The following is a 19,233-nucleotide window of genomic DNA, read 5'->3' on the forward strand; positions in this document are numbered from 1 at the left end:
GTTTCCTGCTTGGCAGGGGGTTGGACTCGATGGCCCTTGTGGTCTATTCCAACTCTATGATTCTATGATTCATTCTGCACATAAAAAATATATTTATATTGATACTATACTACGCTGCACTGAAATGTTTAAATGTTTCTGTGATTGTCCTCGAATCTTCCCAGCCTCTCCCGCCACACCCTTTGAGAAGCACTGCTCTAACCCCGACACCATGTTGGCTGTAAAAAAGAACATTTTTGTTGAAATGCGATCATGTGGGAGGATGGGGGACACCTGGGCCTCAGAGGAGCGACAGTACTTAGTATTTTCGGTCCGAATCTCTGTTCTCAGCAGTGATTCAGCCCAGATCAGTGATACGTACAGAGACACAACAAGGAAGCCCTTTCCCCCAAAGGCGAGTCAGTCTGACGCCCCTCTGCTTGAAGAATCCAGTCGCACCCAAACGCAATATTGGAGCGTGTTATGAGAATTACAAGGTCTAAGATATAAAATATAAACCACTTGTCTGAAATAGTATAGGAGAACAATCGTGAAGCCATTTTGACTCTCCCAAATTGATCTCAAATATTTCTCTGCAAGGGGGAAGGAAATGGGAAAACCTCCCCGTTGTCTCTTTGCTCACAAATCCTGTCTTAAGGGCGTATCTGTGTATGAATAGGGTGAGCCTGTGACCTGGGTTCAGGAACTGAGTGTTTACCATCACAAAAGAATGGCCAGATTGCCCACGTAATACAATCAGTGACCATTATCAGGTACCCTGGCAGACAGGTTTTCTGCTGTAGACCGCCTCCTGTGATCTATTTCTGCTGTAGACCGCCTCTTCTGTGATGTGTGTATGATGTATTGGGGAGGTGGTCTTGAGCTAGGGGGTGGGCAATTTCGAAAGCCTATATAAGGTCTTGCACACCATTGTTCTGGTTCCTCCTCCCTCCTGCGTGTGGTGAGTGGGGACCCTGTTACAACAGTTTAATAAAGATCAGGCTTACTAGCCGCTTTGCTTCTCAATATTCTCTGCTTGGCCTCTGTTATTTTCTCCTCCCGATAGAGAAACCTACATAAGGACTCTATACAGGCTCTTGGGTACCCCATAAGGGAAAAGGAGCAGTTTTTTTTCTTATAAGACACAGAATAAATCATGTTACACTTTTCAGGCTGCATCTGGGATTTCAGGCTGCATCTGGGAACCACATCGAATTGTAGAGTTGGAAGGGGGACCCCAGGGGACATCTAGCCGGACCCCATGCAATGCAGGACTTTAAGGAGGGCACTAGCAAACTGCCCAGTGGGGAAGTCGCCAGTGCTCAATAGCTGGGAGAATTGAAGCTTTTAAAGAGAGACATAATGCCTTCAAGTATCTTATGTCTTGTACAGGCTTGCCTCTTGTTGCTCCAGTGACTTGCACCATCCAAACATCATTCCACTTTAGCAATTGATGCAATAATACAAATCATTCCACTTTACTGGGGTGCATATACTGGGGATATTCACAATAATAATTTAGTATTTATACCCCGCCCATCTGGCTGGGTTTCCCCAGCCACTCTGGGCGGCTTCCAACAAAAGATTAAAAATAGATTGAAACGTCAGTCATTAAAAACTCCCCTAAACAGGGCTACCTTCAGATGTCTTCTAAATGTCTGATAGTTGTTTATTTCTTTGACATCTGATGGGAAGGAGTTCCACAGGGCGGGCACCACCACCGAGAAGGCCCTCTGCCTGGTTCCCTCTAACCTCACTTCTCACAGGGAGGGAATAGCCAGAAGGCCCTCAGAGCTGGATCTCAGTGTCCGGGCTCGATGATGGGGGTGGAGACGCTCCTTCAGGTATACCAGACCGAGGCCGTTTAGGGCTTTAAAGGTCAGCACCAACACTTTGAATTGTGCTCGGAAACATTCTAGGAGCCATCCATATTCAGATGTGGGGGATATCGCTAGTGTGCCCCCTTCCGTTTTCTGGTGTTTGTTTCAAACAACAACAACACGTCCTTCTGGCCTCCAGACATGTGGGGAAACAGAACGATTGCAGAGTAAAACAGCTGGTGGAAGACAGCCCTCCACAATATGTTTTCAGAGAGGAGGGACGCCGCCCCCCAGGCACTGACCTTTGGCCCAGGGATAGGTGGTGCAGTTTGCAAGCAAAGGTCTATTTATATCCAGGGAGGAGTGGAGAGCTTTGGTTCTTCTTCTGGTTAAAGATAAGCTTTAGAAGAAGCCTGGAGTGTCCTCCACAAGGTTATCAGCTTATTGCTTAAAGTTATCAGATATTGAGCCCAAGGCCTTCCGCAAGCAAGGCAGGCGATGTGCCACCAAGCTCCATCCCTTGGTAGGCCACTGGCCTTCGATGGCACAAGACGCTCCCTCTGCCTGGGATGCTGAAGAGACCCTGCCGGTCAAAGCTGGCCATATGAGGCTAGTTCAGAAGTGGGGACCTGTGCATCTGTAGACGATGGTCACCTGTTAGTTCCTAGGACCAATGAAGGCCGCCTTATTCCAATTCAGACCTTTGGTCCATCCATCTCAGGGGTCAGAAACCTTTTTCAGCAGGGGGCCAGTCCACTGTCCCTCAGACCTTCTGGGGGGCCGGACTATAAGGGGGGGGGATGAACGAATTCCTATGCCCCACAAATAACCCAGAGATGCGTTTTAAATAAAAGCACACATTGTATTCATGTAAAAACACCAGGCAGGCCCCACAAATAACCCAGAGGTGCATTTTTAATAAAAGGACACATTCCACTCATGTAAAAACACACTGATTCACGGATCATCTGTGGGCCGGATTTAGAAGGCGATTCGGCCAGTTCCAGCCCCCGGGGCTTAGTTTGCCTACCTATGATCCACCTCAATAGTGATCCACCAGACAGTTGCTGCTGAGTGGCAGCAACTGTCCAGGGCAGGCTTCCTCAACCTCAGCCCTCCAGATGTTTTTGGCCTACAACTCCCATGATCCCTAGCTAGCAGGACCAGTGGTCAGGGATGATGGGAATTGTAGTCTCAAAAAAACATCTGGAGGGCCGAGATTGAGGAAGCCTGGCCCAGGGTTTCATACAGGACATTCCCAGCTCTGCCTGGGGATCGAACCCCGTACCTTCTGCACTCAAAGCACGTGCTCTTTCACTGAGCTACGACTCATCTCCCATCTAAGGAACAGGAAGGCCTTGTGAGCCCTTCCTGGCAGCGCCAGCCAACCGTTTTATTGCCGTTCCGGAGGCACCAGCTCTACGTTTCCCTCGGCGGTGAGAAACTCCGGGGAACATTCCTGACGGAACGCAGAGCAGCCCCAGAAATAGCAGCCGCCCTAGACAACAACAAAGACCTACACCAGGCTGAGAAAACAATCTCGAGCAAAAAGGGGTGTGTGGGTGGAAGTGAGCCAGAGCTGGGGGGGGGGGGAGGTAGGGGGAAGGCCAAACAAGCCCCTCTGGGATCCCAGCCATTCATTTTGGGTCGCATCCACACAGTGGATTCCAAGAACGCGGCTTCCCCCAAAAAGAATCCTGGGTACCTTGCCACAGAGCTACAATTCCCAGCACCCTTAAACTACGCTTCCCGGGATCCAGGAGAGTGGAAACGTGTGCTTTTAAATGTGCATTACGTGTTTGGTGTGGATGTGTCCTTTGTTGCACGGAAACACCCCCAAACAGAAAGGGTCACCCTAGAGGTGAAAAGTCCAGGTCATATCCACACATACCCCCCCCCAAATCAAGTAAAATAAAAATACTTAACTATAAAGATGAATATGTGAAAAATTTGAAATGGAAATGAGGCCACTTGGAAGATGCTGTGGCAAATTCTAGCAACACAACCTGCAACCCAACTGAGCGGTAGGCTCAGTTTCCTGAATAAAAGGGAAGTTTTTCAGCCACTGAGAAGTCTTCTCATCCTTTGTGCTGGCTGGGGCCAATCAGAATGGAAGGAGGGGACTCGGCCACTGAGGATGGGCTCCCGGGGTCACTTTGGAGAAGGTGCGTGGGGAAAACTCAGGAGCAGTTTGTTCTGCACGCTCCAAAGCTACGTGTTGTCAGGACCAGGTTAGCAAAAACTCACACAGTGCCAGGGAAGTTCTCCTCTTATTCAAAGAAACAAAGCAGCTCCTGAGGCCAGGCCTAGTGAGCGCAGCAGCTCTTCCCGGTAGAGTTGCGAGGACTGTGACTTCCCCCAGCTCCCTAAGTCTCCTCCTCCTCCAGTTCCTTCCCAAGCAATCTGAGACTCCAATGCCTTGTCTGCCTGTACTCGGCCCTCTTCATACCTCTCCTGGTCCTGGGAGACCAGGGGGCAGGAGGAGAGCTGCCCATCGCAGGAGGGGGAGACCTCCTGGATTCTTCGGCAGCCTACCTCAACTCGGCCTCTTGGCCCCCTCCTCTCCAGCCTCTGCTTCTGCCTCCGATTCTGCACTGCTCTATGCCACAGACTCTCCCTGCTCACTAAAGCCTGTTGCCTTTTCAGATTCCAATACCTCCTCCTCCCGGTCTTCTCCCTTTTCTCCCTCTGACCACTCCTTGTCGTCCCACTGCCACTCCCCTGGCTCTGCGCACTGAGATACCACTTTGACCCTCCCGGCTTCCAAAGAATCCTGGGAGCTTTAGTTTGCTAAGGATGCTCAAACCCTGGTAGCAATGAACTGGAAAGGGGGAAATGATCAAACATTCTCGGATTGGCAATGTAAATTACAGGAATATGCAGAAATGGCGCAATTGACTAACAGTTTGAGAGGTAATACAAGACAAGTGTTTGTCCAAAAACGGGATAAATATAAGAGATCTCTACGAAACCATAACAGTAGTATAATGTCTATGGCAGCATTCGACTGACGCTCGTCTAAAGTAACCCATAAGAAGCAAGACAAAAGGTACAAATTGTTGTAAGAATGTATTAGAAAATATAGAAAGAGTAAGCTAATAATGATAGGTACATTCATCATCAGAAAAAGAGTATGCACCGGGAAATGATAGGAAGTCTATTCTCATTTATTTTAATTTATGCTAGTAAAAAGATTGGGGGGGGGGGGAGAGACAGCATAAATCTTTTGTAAACATATAGAAGACTATTCGTATATGGTTTTTGTTTATACGGTTCTGTTTATATTTTTGTTCATTCAAGAATGTGTACATTATCTATGTTATATACAAATTTCAATAAAGTATATTTTTTTTAAAGAGAGAGGGAGAGAGAGAGTTGTCAAGAGACGCTGTCTCCCCTCGCAAAGCTACCAAAGTTTTACAGCCAATCCCCTGCTTCCCAGGGAACTCTGTACATGGTAGAAGTCTCAGATCTGACATATTTGAATGGTCTGCACCCCTGCGGCTGGGAGATCCTGTACTCTTCCTTTTTCCGGCCACATTCACTTCTCCATCCATTTGCAACTTAACAAGGAGGCACAGAAGGAAAACCAGAACCAGGCTTCTTATTGCAAATTGCAACAACCACAGATCTGAGTATCAGGAAGGCCCGGCTTACGTTCTCTGCTCTGCCTCCTGTGTGAGAGACAGCCCATTGTTTGAAGGCAGCTGCCATGCCCCCTCTTAAATCTTCTCTTCTGCAGGCTAAACATACCCAGTTCTTTTCAAAAAAGTGTCACACGCACACAAAACCTGCTGGATCTAGCCCTGCGTCCTGTTCTCACAGTGGCCGACCAGATGCAGCCCACTAGCAGGAATTAACTGCAAGCGTAAATGTGCATCTGGTACAGCCATTCTTTGCAGGACAGCAGGCGTTTCCAGACAACCTCTTTCTGCAGCAATCGCCTTCATTTCTGAGCAGGGCGATGGGATGAGCTCAGCTGTCAGAGGTCTCATTCTGATTTGTTGGCAGGGAGGTGAGGGGAGGTTGCCTCAAAGCAAGTTTATATCCCACACTTTCTAGCGCAGCTTCCCCATCTCTCCCCTTATGGCAAAAAGTCCAATAACTTAAGAGGAAGAATCTCTGTGGCGCAAGACCTCCCAATCAACTGCGAATAAGAGGCATTGTGACAGGAACAGTGCTAGAAACTCATAAATATAAGCTAGGCACCAAAGGCTCCTTAAACCAAGGTTGCTGTCACCAAAACGTAACGTCTAGTTGCCATTTTGGGGCAAGACGGTTCTCGCTTGGACTATTGCAATGCGCTCTACGTGGGGCTACTTTTGAAGGTGACCCGGAAACTACAACTAATCCAGAATGCGGCAGCGAGACTGGAGACTGGGAGCGGCCGCCAAGACCATACAACACTGGTCCTGAGAGACCTACACTGGCTCCCAGTATATTTCCGAGCACAATTCAAAGTGTTGGTGCTGACCTTTAAAGCCCTAAATGGCATCGGTCCAGTATACCTGAAGGAGCGTCTCCATGCCCATTGTTCTACCCGGACACTGAGGTCCAGCGCCGAGGGTCTTCTGGCGGTTCCCTCACTGTGAGAAGCAAAGTTACAGGGAACCAGGCGGAGGGGCCTTCTCAGTAGTGGCGCCCACCCTGTGGAACGCCCTCCCATCAGTGTCAAGGAAATAAACTGCTAGGTGGGCGGGAGCAGGGACTGAGCAACGGGAGCTCACCCCGTCGTGGGGATTCGAACCACCGACCTTCTGATCGGCAAGCCTTAGGCTCAGTGGTTTAGACCACAGTGCCACCCGCGTCCCTTTGACTACCAACCTAGATGACTTTAAAAGAGCTGTAGGCAAATTCATGGCGGCTGAGGGCTATGGATGGCTGGTAGCCAGGCCGGCTGTGCTCTGCCTCCGCAGTTGGGAGCAATAATGCTTCTGAATACCAGTTGCTGGAAACCTCCGGAGGGGAGAGGGGTCCTGTGTTCGAGTCCTACTTGTGGGTTCCTATTGGGGCACCTGGTTGGCCACTGTATTGAGAGGACGTCGGACCGGACGGGCCATTGGCTTGATCCAACAGCCTCTTCTTATGTCCTGGATTTAGAATCATAGAATTGCCGTGGGACCCCCGAGGGTCATCAAGTCCAACCCGCAGCAGTGCAGGAATCTTTGGCTCGAACCCACGACCTTTGAAATAGGAGTCTTATGCTCTGCTAACTGAGCTATGCCAGGATTCGAACCCTGTACCACACACCCAGCTTGGAGGGGGAAAGGGTGTGGGATATAAATGGAAAGGTTCTATGGCTGGGTCGGGATGGCATGGGGATGAGGGACCAATTCCCTTCTCTTGCGGGGGCCCAATTAGTGCCATTGCCTTCCGTTAAGAGTTTGGGTGTAATCCTTGACGCCTCCCTTTCCATGGAGGCGCAAGTTACAGCAACAGCCAAGGCGACATTTTTCCACCTTCGCCGCATCAAGCAGTTGGTCCCTTACCTTTCCCGCCCTGACCTGGCCACAGTGATCCATGCGACGGTCACCTCCAGGCTTGACTACTGTAATTTGCTCTATGCAGGGCTGCCCTTGAAGCTGTCCCAGAAACTCCAGCGGGTACAGAATGCAGCAGCGAGGCTCCTCACGGGGTCTCTGCCATGGGAGCATAGTCACCCAGTGCTTTTCAAACTGCACTGGCTCCCGGTAGAGTACAGGGTCAGATTTAAGTTGCTGCTTTTGACCTTTAAAGCCCTTCACGGCCTAGGTCCATATATAGCAACACCCTAGTGGTCCCGGGCCCTAAGGAAGTCAGATTAGCCTCAACCAGAGCCAGGGCCTTTTCAGCACTGGCCCCGGCCTGGTGGAACGCTCTGCCTCATGAGACCAGGGCCCTGTGGGATCTGATTTCTTTCCGCAGGGCCTGTAAGACAGAGTTGTTCCGCCTGGCCTTTGGCTTGGAGCCAGTTTGATTCCCTCCCTCCCTCTCTTTCTTTTTTCTTTTCCTTCTCCTCCTGTGAGGAGGCTACATTTTAATATTTTAATGTTTCAGTATTTTAATGATGTATTTTAATTTTGTTTTTAAGTTGAAATCATTCAACTTGTCTTTATTATTGCTTGTAAGCCGCTCTGAGCCTGGCCTTGGCTGGGGAGGGTGGGGTATAAATAAATAATAATAATAATAATTATTATTATTATTATTATTATTATTAAAGAAAATGAAGGGGGGCCCTCTCCCCATCTGTGTGAGGACGGAGAAGTCAGAGTCAAGCACAGTGTCAGGTTTAATCCCTGCACAGCCCTCCTGCCTTGGCCAGAGTCCCTGACCCTCCTGCTATGGGGCAGCCCCGCTCCGCCCGCCACCTTTGACAGGAAAAGTAAGATAGCAGAGCCAAGCTCTTCCGCGAACAAGGCCCCTTTCGAAACCCCAAACGCCTTCCAAAACCCACACCCCGCTGCGGAGACGTCCCTGTTCCTCTCCCAGCTGTTATCAGGCGTGCTGCGGTTAACACCCATCTGAGGTCGGGACCCCTTGCTATTAAAACTCCGCTCTCGCAACCGGGGCAGGCGGGCGGCAGGGGCGAGGGGGTGTGTGGAAAGAGCCTCTTCCCCCACGGTTCTCGAAATCTGCCAACCTTTTAAAAACAATTAACTTTCACCCATGGCAGGGATCATCACTCATGAGATTCAGCACAACGCCCCAAGGTCTTAAAAGTTGAGGCACAGCCCTTTAGCGAACGCCCACCGTGGCTTTGGGACAGGAGGCTAAGAAGCAGGTCTCCAGAACACGTGCAGAGTGCTTGTTTGGGGCCGGGTTGCAGAGGTGCTTTGCAGGCAGCGCTCTAGCACTTCAGTTTTTATTTAATTTTTTAGCTGGAAAAGCCGATAGAACATAGCCAGCTGCGAATTATAGGGGCAGGGGAAAAAGTTAAAGTTTTTAATGTATGTGTAACAACAGCAGCTTGTATTCTTTATGCGCAGAAATGGAAGGAGGAAGTCGCCACTAAAGAATAACTAATAAGCAAGATAATGAGCTATGCGGAATTAGCAAAATCAACAGCAAAATTAAGAGACTCCAATGATGAGTGTTTTGTGGAAGAATGGATGTTTTCCCCGACCAGACTGCTAAGATACTACAGCATGATGAATTTGCGAGAAGGATTTGAACTACGAGCAACAGAAACCACTAGATTATAGAATGGTGGTTATAATTTAATAGTCTTTTACAGGGTTCAGCAGCAGAGGGAAAACAACAGCTCCATGGAAAGCGGGGTGGGAAGTCGACAAAAATAAAAGAAAAAATGAAGTTGCGTATTGGAGCGTATATGTTTAAAATGTTGAAATTTAGTAAAATACAATGGGGGGTGGATATATACAGTAGTACCTCAGGTTACATCCGCTTCAGGTTACAGACTCCGCTAACCCAGAAATAGCGCTTCAGGTTAAGAACTTTGCTTCAGGATGAGAACAGAAATCGTGCTCTGGCGGCGCAGCAGCAGCGGGAGGCCCCATTAACTAAAGTGGTGCTTCAGGTTAAGAACAGTTTCAGATTAAGTACGGACCTCCAGAACGAATTAAGTACTTAACCCGAGGTACCACTGTATAAAGAACATAGCTAGCTGCCTTATATTGAGTCAGACCCATGGTCTATCTAGTTCAGTATTGCCTGCACTGGCCGGCAGCAGCTCTCTGGGGTTTCAGGCAAAGAGTCTGTCTCTCAGGCAAGGAGTCTTATCACCCACCTATAACTGTTCCCCTACTTAAGTAAGATTCTAGTCCTCATGGTGTTGCATAAATGACTGCTTACAGGAGCAACTTGAAAGCTGCCTACCAGAAGTCAGATCTAAGCAAGTACAGTGGTACCTCAGGTTAAGTACTTAATTCGTTCCGGAGGTCCGTTCTTAACCTGAAACTGTTCTTAACCTGAAGCACCACTTTAGCTAATGGGGCCTCCTGCTGCCACCGCACCGCCGGTGTATGATTTCTGTTCTCATCCTGAAGCAAAGTTCTTAACCTGAAGCACTATTTCTGGCTTAGTGGAGTCTGTAACCTGAAGCGTCTGTAACCTGAAGCGTATGTAACCCGAGGTACCACTGTATACACTGGCAGGCAAGTGAGTCTTCGCAGTTTCTGGTGCAGAAGTCGGGGGCCGAACCCAGGACCTTCTGCAGGTATCTAGGTCCTCTGGCGCTGAGCCACACAAACCGACTGGACATATCTAAATACAGTGGTACCTCGGGTTACATACGCTTCAGGTTACATACGCTTCAGGTTACAGACTCCGCTAACCCAGAAATAGTACCTCGGGTTCAGAACTTTGCTTCAGGATGAGAACAGAAATTGTGCTCCGGTGGCAGCGGGAGGCCCCGTTAGCTAAAGTGGTGCTTCAGGTTAAGAACAGTTTCAGGTTAAGTACGGACCTCCGGAACGAATTAAGTGCTTAACCCGAGGCACCACTGTATAAATGCATCTCTAAGCGGCTTGCACGATCCCTTTCTCTGCCCTCTTTTTATAACCAAAGGATAATTTTTTTAAAAAAAGCAGGTTACCATCGAGCATAGCAGTGACATCCCTGAGCTATGAGCTATGGTTCAAATCTGACCTTGGCTGCAACTTCACTCACGCAGCCCCGTTCAGCTGCCCACCCCCCTTGCTGCAAAACGGGGATGAAACTAAGCAGCGCTGGCCTACCTTCCAGGGTCGTTGTGAAGGAGTGCAGAGCATGTATACACAAAACATTCCGCAGGGCTGCAGCGAAGTGGATTTTATGGCCTCTACCCCATTCCCATTGCAGGGATAAATAAGAACAAGGGCCTGCCGTTCAGGGTTCTTGCACAACAACAACAACAACAACAATTTATTATTTCTACCCTGCTCATCTGACTGGGTTTCGCCAGCCATTACCGAAAACAGACATGAACCACGGTATAAGTGCGATTTAAGTGTATTATTTGGGTGAGAGTGTGTGTGTTTTGCAGTGAAATACCTCAATCTCTCCCACTTCAACTCACGGGCTGCAATGCTCTTCCTCCCATGTCAAGATAAATTTGTTAACACGCACGGTTTGCTGTTTTTCGGCATGTACGAGCTTACAAAAACACCTTGTCCTTGGACCGGCATCTGAGCTAAACACACAGGGAGCTGTGAGCTGTTCCCTCACCTCGGACCCAAAATACTCTCACCTATTTATTCCACTGCTCGACACTCCCATGCACACACACACACACACACTTCCAATGCGGAAAAGCACACAGAGGTCAGAGCAAAGCTGGCCCTCCAATCTGCAGGCTGTGTGCTCCTGGATTTGTGCGTCCAGCTGTTTAACAGGAAAGGAAGGTCCAGACCCGTCACAAAAGGAAAAGCGAGGCTTCATTAAGAGCAGCGAGCTCAGATCCCCCCCAAAAAACGAGAACAGAAACATCAACAAATGACAGCGGAGCTGGAAATATCCGCAGGTTCGCCGGACAAAAAGCGTGTGCACCATGCAGGTTTAACTTGCGGAACTCACCGCTACAACATGTATGTGCATCTATAACTACCTAGGCACATTCTGGTAGGAGATCTACCGTATTTTTCGCTCTATAAGACGCACCAGACCACAATACGCACCTAGTTTTTGGAGGAGGAAAACAAGAAAAAAAATATTCTGAATCTCAGAAGCCAAAACAGCAAGAGGGATCGCTGCAGAGTGAAAGCAGCAATCCCTCTTGCTGTTCTGGCTTCTGGGATAGCTGCGCAGCCTGCATTCGCTCCATACGACGCACACACATTTCCCCTTACTTTTTAGGAGGGAAAAGGTGAGTCTTATAGAGCAAAAAATACGGTAATTGCAGAGATCAGGCAGGGTCACCTCAAAGAGAACCTCGAAGCAGCCTACCTCTGATTATATCAGGGGTTTTTTCAAGGGGGGAGTGTGTGGAGGTGCCCCCTTCACCCCCCAACCGTGAACGCAACGGGGTTCTTGCCCAAACGGCAGCTAATCGGCAAACATTCCCTGCAAACACTTAAATGCGCGGATCCACGGAGGGCAGGCCCCACCTGCATCCATCACCCTGCATAGCTAAGTGTGGACTCCATATAAAGCCTCCATTTGCAGGGGCAGTCTACCTCCGAATACCAGAGAGGCTCAGATGGCAGAGGAGGCTGTTGGCCGAAAGAGGAGCGTGGCCCCAAAGCCGGATTCTGGTGAGGGAAAAGAACGACCCCACAAATACCATAGCAGATGCATGCTATAGGAGAGTGTCTGCGTTCTTGAAATGGAATCATACCAGCACGCTAAACATGCACACATTTAAGAGGCAGGGAGAGGCTGTTTTCTTCCGAGAAAAATCCTTCCTTGCTTACCTCCCACAGCGGGACAGCAGGAGACCCCCGTGGGAGACCGGATTAATTACTCTGCTTGGGGACACAGGAAAACGCTTTATACAGAGCCAGGCTGCCGGGGAAGGGTTGTGGCTGAGGGACAAAGCTTCCCCCTTCCATGCCGAAGGTTCCAGGTTCAATCCCCGCCATCGCCAAGCCGGGCTGGGAGAGATTCCCTGCCTTAGAGTTGCTGCCAGCCAGTGTAGGGATTACAGAGAGCTAGGTGCCGCAGCAATCCGAACCCAGTCAAAGACTCCTTTAAGAACATAAGGATCAGGGCAAAGGGGCCCATTGAGTCCAGCGTCCTGTTCCCACAGCCGCCACCCAAATGCCCGTGGGAAGCCTGGAGGCAGGATTCGAACACAAGAGCCGTCTTCCCTAATGCAGCTTCCGGCCACTGGCTTTCGGAAGCATAATTGCTTCCAACCAGAGCATAGCCACCGTGGCTAGTAGCCCTTCTGCTTCGTGGATTTGCCCAAACCTCTTTGGTGCCCATCGCTGTCTCCTGCAGAAAGGAGTTCCACAGTTTAACGACTTTATTTTACCTGCCCTGAATCTTCCAGCAGAATCTGATTCCCGGAGGCGATGCTGGGATTGAACCCACGACCGTCTGTATGCAAGGGGAAAGGCCCTGCCACTGAGCTACGCAGGTCTCCCCTCGCTGACCCTCAGCTATTCCACCATCCGACACGACGGCAGCCCAGGCTTATGAAAAAAGATCGAGTGTGTCTGCTTCAAAACAAAGAAACAACCGCAGGGAAACTTCAGTTCCACCCCCACCCAGCTAGCCAAGGATTGGGGAAAGGATCTGTGCAGTGGATTCCGCCAAAATAAGCCCGTGCATTGGAGGAGCAGAGTGGTGTAGTGGTTAGAGCAGGGGCCCTCCAGAGGTTGCTAGATCCCCAACTCCCGTCAGCCCTGACTTGAGTCTAGCAACATCTGGAGGCGCAGGTTCTCCACCTCAGGTTAGAGGACCGGGCTGGGAGGAGCAGGATTCAATCCCTCACTTGACCTCAGTGACCCTGAGCATACCTCACAGGGCTGTTGTGCAAGGATAATGTGGGGTACGGGTTTTGCAAGCGGCTCCAAGCTCCTTGAAGGAGGCTGGGATTTTATGAAACGTACAAAGGGAGGACAAGGGGAACCCTAAATTGTTTACCTTGGAGGTGGTGGGGGTTGAAGGTAGGAAATCTAATAGGGAAAAGAAGAGTTTAAAATTGGCTTAGTTAAAGCTGGCTCAGTTCTGCCTCACCCAGATGAAGGCAGGGTGAGATTTCTTGCCCGGGAAGGGGGAAAGGGAGATTGAATAGGGAAATCTGGGGTGGAAAATCAGTGGGGCTGAGGTAGGCAAGGAGTTTTGTTTTGTTGATGGGGATCTGCAGTGGCAAAAAATGATTTACTTGGGGGGGGGGCAGTTGCTAAAGTGGGGAGGAGATAATAGCAAACCCATTACTAAACAGCCATGTGCCCCTTAAGAGCTGGGCTCCCAGCAGCTGTGAATGTTCTCAGCCTCTGCACATGCCCAGAGGTACTCATTTTGGGTACTCCAGAGGCTCCAGGAAAAGGCTCTGCAGTCCATCTCTCAACCAAGAGAGCAGTGTCTGGGACACAGAGGCACCCAGAGCTTCACCCAAGATTTTGGGCTCCCCTCAGAACAGACCGAAAAGAGGACATGCGGAGATTTATTCAGTCACTACATTCCCACCCGCCCAAGGAAGGAGCTTGAGGCGGCGCATGGCGTTCTGCCCCCTCCCCATTCTGCCCGGACAACAACCCTGAGAAGTAGGCCAGGGTGAGACCGAGCGACTGGCCCACCCGGCGGGCTTTGTGGCAGAGCGGGGATTCGAACCCAGTCCCCACGCTCTAACCACTCCACCGTACTGTCAAGGAACCTCTCTGCCTCCTGAGGTGGACGCAGTGCGCCAGGTGAGTCCTACAGGTACGAAAACCAAATCTCAGGTGAGGAACAAGGATATAGCCGAGCGACTGTGTACTTACTCCTGGCTTTTCGCTTGATGTCGCGTATCAGCGCGGTGTAGTTCGCCCCCAAGAAAGGAATGTCCTCCATCGTCATGTTCATCAAGGCTGGCAGCCTGAGGTACAGACCCTCCACGGCGAAGAAACAGGGGCGGTCGTCGTTTTTGTTGTCCCAGTAGAGGAGCATGGCATGGCGCGTCCAGTTGAAGTGCTGGTTGAGGTAGGCCGCAAACTCGCCCAGCTTGCCGTGGCTTGGCCCGGTGCGGGTGGTCAAGGCGTACTCGCTGGCCTTGTTGGCAAAGCCCACGGCCTCGGCCCCAGCGGTCACCAGCGGCAGCCCCCAGTGCCGGGTGAAGCGGGCCACAGGAGCCGCCGTGTAGACGCAACCGGGTCCCACAAACAGGTCCGGGTTGGCGCTCATCTGAAGGTCCACGGCCGACATGGGTGCCAGGATGTCCGAGCAGACGCCGTGGTCGTCCTCACTGGTGCCGAAGACCAGCTGGACGGTGTAGCCGGGCAGCAAGTCCGGCCGAGCGTTGACCTTGCGGACGGCGAGCCGTATGGCGGGCGCCACCCGTGGCCAGGCCCAGGGGTACGTGGTGTTGCGCTCCGGAAGCACCACGGCGATGGTCAAGTTGGCTGCACCGGCTGGGCCCAGCTGGCAGAGGGCCACTAGGATCCACCACACGAACGCCGGGCCGTGGGGCGACGCCGCTTTCAGCGGGGTCCCCGGGCAGAGCCACGGCCCACAGAGGGCCACCCCGCTGCCACCACGACGCCAGGCCTTCATTCCCTGGCCTCGCCCTGGGTGCCACCCCGATGCCCCCAGCTTCCTCACCCCTTCAAAACCCAACCGGTGCCCAAAACCCTGCAGCAGGTGGCACAGGGTGCTGTGCTAAAGCGTGCCAATCTCTCAAGGGTGCCCGGTTATGCCCACCGTGCCAGCTCCCCGCATTTTGGCCCTTGACCCCTTCCCTTCCACCTCTCTGCAAACTCTCTTCTCTCCAGCGGTGCAAATAAAACCCCAAAACACAACCCACCCCACGGCTGTCCTCTGCCAATCTCTGGTCCCCAAGAAGTTGTGCTGAGTTTCGCTGAGCTCGTCTGCCCGTCGTTGGGGGTCCCGCCCCGAGTTCGCGTCCGCCTCTGCCTGCCGCCTTCCTTGCCGTAACTCAGCCTGGAGTGGAAAGAGAGAGAGGAGCAGAGGTTTATCTAACCGCAGGGTCCAGAGTTGCTTCTTTCCTTCTTCTTCTCTTCATTCAATGACAGGGCGGCTGCGATCATCAGCACCACCGACAAGGCGCCTTAACTCCTTCCTGCCCACGACTCACCCCCCCTCTCCTTCCCATTAAAAGCAGGAACACAGGATTCTTCCAAACAAAGATCGCCCAGCAAAGGACCCACGACGACGGGTTGCGGGATTTCAAGTCCGGACATCGCCGCCGTCGCCGCCAATATTTATATGCCGCTTAATATGCAGAGTCCCCAGGCGGTTTAACCTAAAGCGGGGGAATTAAAGGAAGGGAGACGTACCTGCGAGTCGGGAATGCAAAGAAATACGTCAGTAGCAGCTCAGCTAAATATCAAAGAACAATAAAGCTGCCTGAGAGAGGAGAGCCCAGATTTTTTTAATCCTTCCCTCTTGTTATTATTAGCCGTTCTCTTTTAAATTAATTGCCATCGTTTTTAGATCTTTTTTTTTTTAAATTAATATCACTATATCCTGAAATGTTTTAATCTGCTTGCCCCTTAGGGTTTCTCTTTTTAATTGCACGTTTTATTTATTTCGTTTCCCACTCGGCAGTGGGAAAAACTTCCAAGTGGTTTACAAAAGGAATAAAACAGTAAAATTATTGGGGATTAAAACAACTATTGAGTCTAGGTTTGCCACGCTGGGCTCCATAGGCAGGAAGGTGCGGACCTAAATTCAATAATAAATAGAGTAATAACAAGAGTTACTGTTGTTCTTGTAATTAATAATAACAATATTTCTTCTGGTAGCAGTATTTTAACTCAGGACGAATCAAAGAACACTGTTGATGAACTATGATTGTTATTAGCATTCCAAATGAGTGCCAGGCACTGTGCAATTTTGAAGAAGAAAAATCCTGCTAGTGGCATCAAGCAATTTGCAGATTTATTTTACCGAGTCGGATCTGACATCTACAAGTTTTCATCCTGCTGTTCCGCCAAATAGCTCGAGGCTGCCTGTGTGATTTCTCTCCCCCGTTCTTTTTTCCTTGGGCTTCACAAAAACCCCGGCGAGGGTTTGAGCCCCAGGCTGGGCAAAAGATTCCTGAAGTTCACGGGGTTGGACTAGATGACCCTCGGGGTGTCTTCCGATTCTATGATTCTTCACAACAATCCTGTGAAATAGGTTAGGAGAGAGAGAGAGACTGGCCAAAGGTCACACACAGAGTGCTTCTTGGTGGAGTGCAGGATTTGAACCCTAGCCTCTCGCGGGTCCTAATCTAAGCACCTCACCCCCACAGCCTCTCTATGTAAAACACATCATTTCTTTCTCCCCCTTTATATATAGTTTTTTAACATATCATTTTCAACAATAATTAAACATACTTTTGCATCTTATACAATTTTTTGACTTCCACCAATCACATCTGAAAATTTCCCAATCTATTCACTTAATTTGCATTTCTTATTCTATTACATTTAAATCTCATAACTAATGTCTCTGTTCTTTCTCTATTTTGCAGTATTTCATATATTTCTCCTTACATAACTTCTTGGAGTCCTACTAGCGTAATTTGTTGATTACAGTTGCTCTTCAAATAGTTCGTATGTTTCTTCCAATCTTCTGTAAATCTCTGGTCCCGCAGGTTTCGAATCCTTCCTGTCATTTTATCCAATTCTGCGTAAAACATGACATCTCAGAGCCTTCTGTGCAAAGGTAACAGTCACACCCATTGACCCACCTAAGAGGTGCGGCCCCTGGAAAGCTGCCTAGGAGGGGATTTGGCCCTCAGGCTGGAAAAAGTCCCCCACCCCTGGACTGGGTGAAATCCTGACTCTCACCTTCAGAGGCCTGCGCTGCTAGGCACCCGTTATCTGGGGAAGTTAAGTTGCGGCAAACTGACTTTACCTCTGAGTAAACATGGGAAGGAATGTCTCCAAGCTGAACACACTGATCAGGGCGATAAGCCACAAACCGAGAGACCTCCTTGACCTTCCACTATTGCGGCGCACCCTGGAGGCATCTGGGGAATTTTAGCATTGGAAGGGCGCATGCCAGGCGTCATCTCATCCTCTAAACTACAGTTCCCAAGGTTCTTCGGAGGAAGTTGTGCGCATGACCTTCTTCTTTGGTGATCCCTTGTAGCCGAGTAAGATTGTCTTCCGTAAACACGGTTTTAGCAATGAGTCCGTAAGGGACTGTGGAGGTCAGGCATAGGCAAACTCGGCCCGCCAGATGTTTTGGGACTACAACTCCCATCATCCCTAGCTAACAGGACCAGTGGTCAGGGGTGATGGGAATTGTAGTCCCAAAACATCTGGAGGGCCGAGTTTGCCTATGCCTGGTGGAGGCCAATTCTGGACCCACACGTCCTTCCACGGTGGGGACACTGGTTTCCGGACAGGAGTTGATCACGGTGTGGATTTGCCAAGCGTGCCTTCCTCTTAGCACGTTTCTCCCTTGCGTCCTGAGTTCGAGTGTCTTCAAAGCCCACGACACCTTTGGGAAAGGCTGTTCTCCAACTGGAGCGCTCGCAGGCCAGTGTTTCCCAGTTGTCTGTGTTTATACTACATTTTTTAAAGATTTGCCTTGAGAGAGTCTTTAAAACTCTTTTGTTGACCACCAGCATTACGCTTTCCATTTTAAAATTCGGAATAGAGTATTTGCTTTGGAAGACGATCATCAGGCATGACCAACACCTGGATAGCAACTTGATAAACACTTCCTTGATGTCTGGGCTACTTCATACTTTTCTGTAAAGTTTTTTTTAATTCATTTTATAATGAAAATACTGACCCATAAGGAGCAGAGGGGTCCGAAAGGTCTTAGGGGGTCAATTCAAAGTGTCTTGCTCTCTGCATGCCTCAAACGTAGGGGCCTAGCATTACGCTCAACAGGTGAGCACCGAGTGCGAATTTCGCCATCTGAAGGACAACACTGCCACCTGTAGGACTGAATAATCCTTTCTCCCTTGCCTGCTCCAGAATGTACCACCTCAGGCCGAAAAGAACACACAATGAGAATATAGAATTGTAGAATATAACAACCTTTGATTGATAAAGGTTGATTGATTGAATATAACAACCAATTGAAAGGGATTTGAAAACTGAGCAATGGGGGGAAATGGTAATATATGAAATAGAGGAATATATTGGATGAAATGTGTGATGTAATCGAGGAATATGTATCGGTGAAAATTGTGATATTACACCGTAGGTAAAAGGGATGGCTATGAAAACAGCACAGAAGGGAAGGTGGGAGGTCAAATTATAAGACGAATGCATAACCAATTTGAGGTTTGAAATTAGTTGGGTTATGAAAATTTAATAAAAATCTTAATAATTAGAAAAGAGAGTTGTAGAATTGTAGAGTTGGATGGGACTTGTTCCAGCCCATGTTCATAGCAGGATTCTTGCAATGACTGTATACTACAGACTGTAGCTCAACAGGTAGAGATCTACTTTGCATGGAGGACCAGGTTTAATTGGTGACATCTTCAGGAAGGGCTGGGGAAAACCCCAGGAGATCTAGACTGGCCAATGGTCCGAATCAGTATAAGGCAGCTTTCTATGTTCCTGATATATGGGTAAAAATTGTAGGAGAGAAGGACTTTACTGTAATGAAATCAATATACGCTACATAACACTTATCAAAAAAAGAAAGAATATTTGTCTGTTTTTGATACACCCATGCTGGGCCTTAGTAATCACACTGCTGCAAAATAATGTGCTGCGTTGGCTTCAATAGAGTTTTTAAAAATTAATTTAAATATTTTCATTAAAATAATCCAACTCGAACTAATTTTAAAAATACCAGGCTAGCAGAGGATGGTTTCGATCCATCGACCTCTGGGTTATGGGCCCAGCACGCTTCCGCTGCGCCACTCTGCTGCTTGCGAGCAAAATGCTTCACTGATGCT

The 19,233-nt window shown here is 49.4% G+C and overlaps 1 protein-coding gene and 1 non-coding gene across 3 annotated transcripts in view; both read right to left on the bottom strand.

Annotated features, from left to right (window-relative positions):
- Positions 1 to 15,429, bottom strand: part of NPR1 (natriuretic peptide receptor 1) — a 60,223-nt gene extending 44,794 nt beyond the window's left edge. Inside the window, exon 1 of one of the 2 annotated variants that reach the window (XM_028709692.2) lies at positions 14,144 to 15,429. In XM_028709692.2, coding sequence (XP_028565525.2) covers positions 14,144 to 14,912 — 769 coding nt within the window. In that variant the 5' untranslated portion in view covers positions 14,913 to 15,429. Of the gene's footprint in view, positions 1 to 12,690; positions 12,824 to 14,143 lie in introns of those variants that run through there. The other variant, XM_077920817.1, reaches the window with a different exon arrangement.
- A 3,703-nt stretch (positions 15,430 to 19,132) lies between these two features.
- On the bottom strand, positions 19,133 to 19,204 carry TRNAM-CAU (transfer RNA methionine (anticodon CAU)). The gene has a single exon. It is a non-coding gene; the product is annotated as a tRNA-Met (tRNA).
- Positions 19,205 to 19,233: the final 29 nt, after the last annotated feature.

This window comes from Podarcis muralis, chromosome 16, assembly GCF_964188315.1.
Source record: "Podarcis muralis chromosome 16, rPodMur119.hap1.1, whole genome shotgun sequence".
NCBI lineage: Eukaryota > Metazoa > Chordata > Lepidosauria > Squamata > Lacertidae > Podarcis > Podarcis muralis.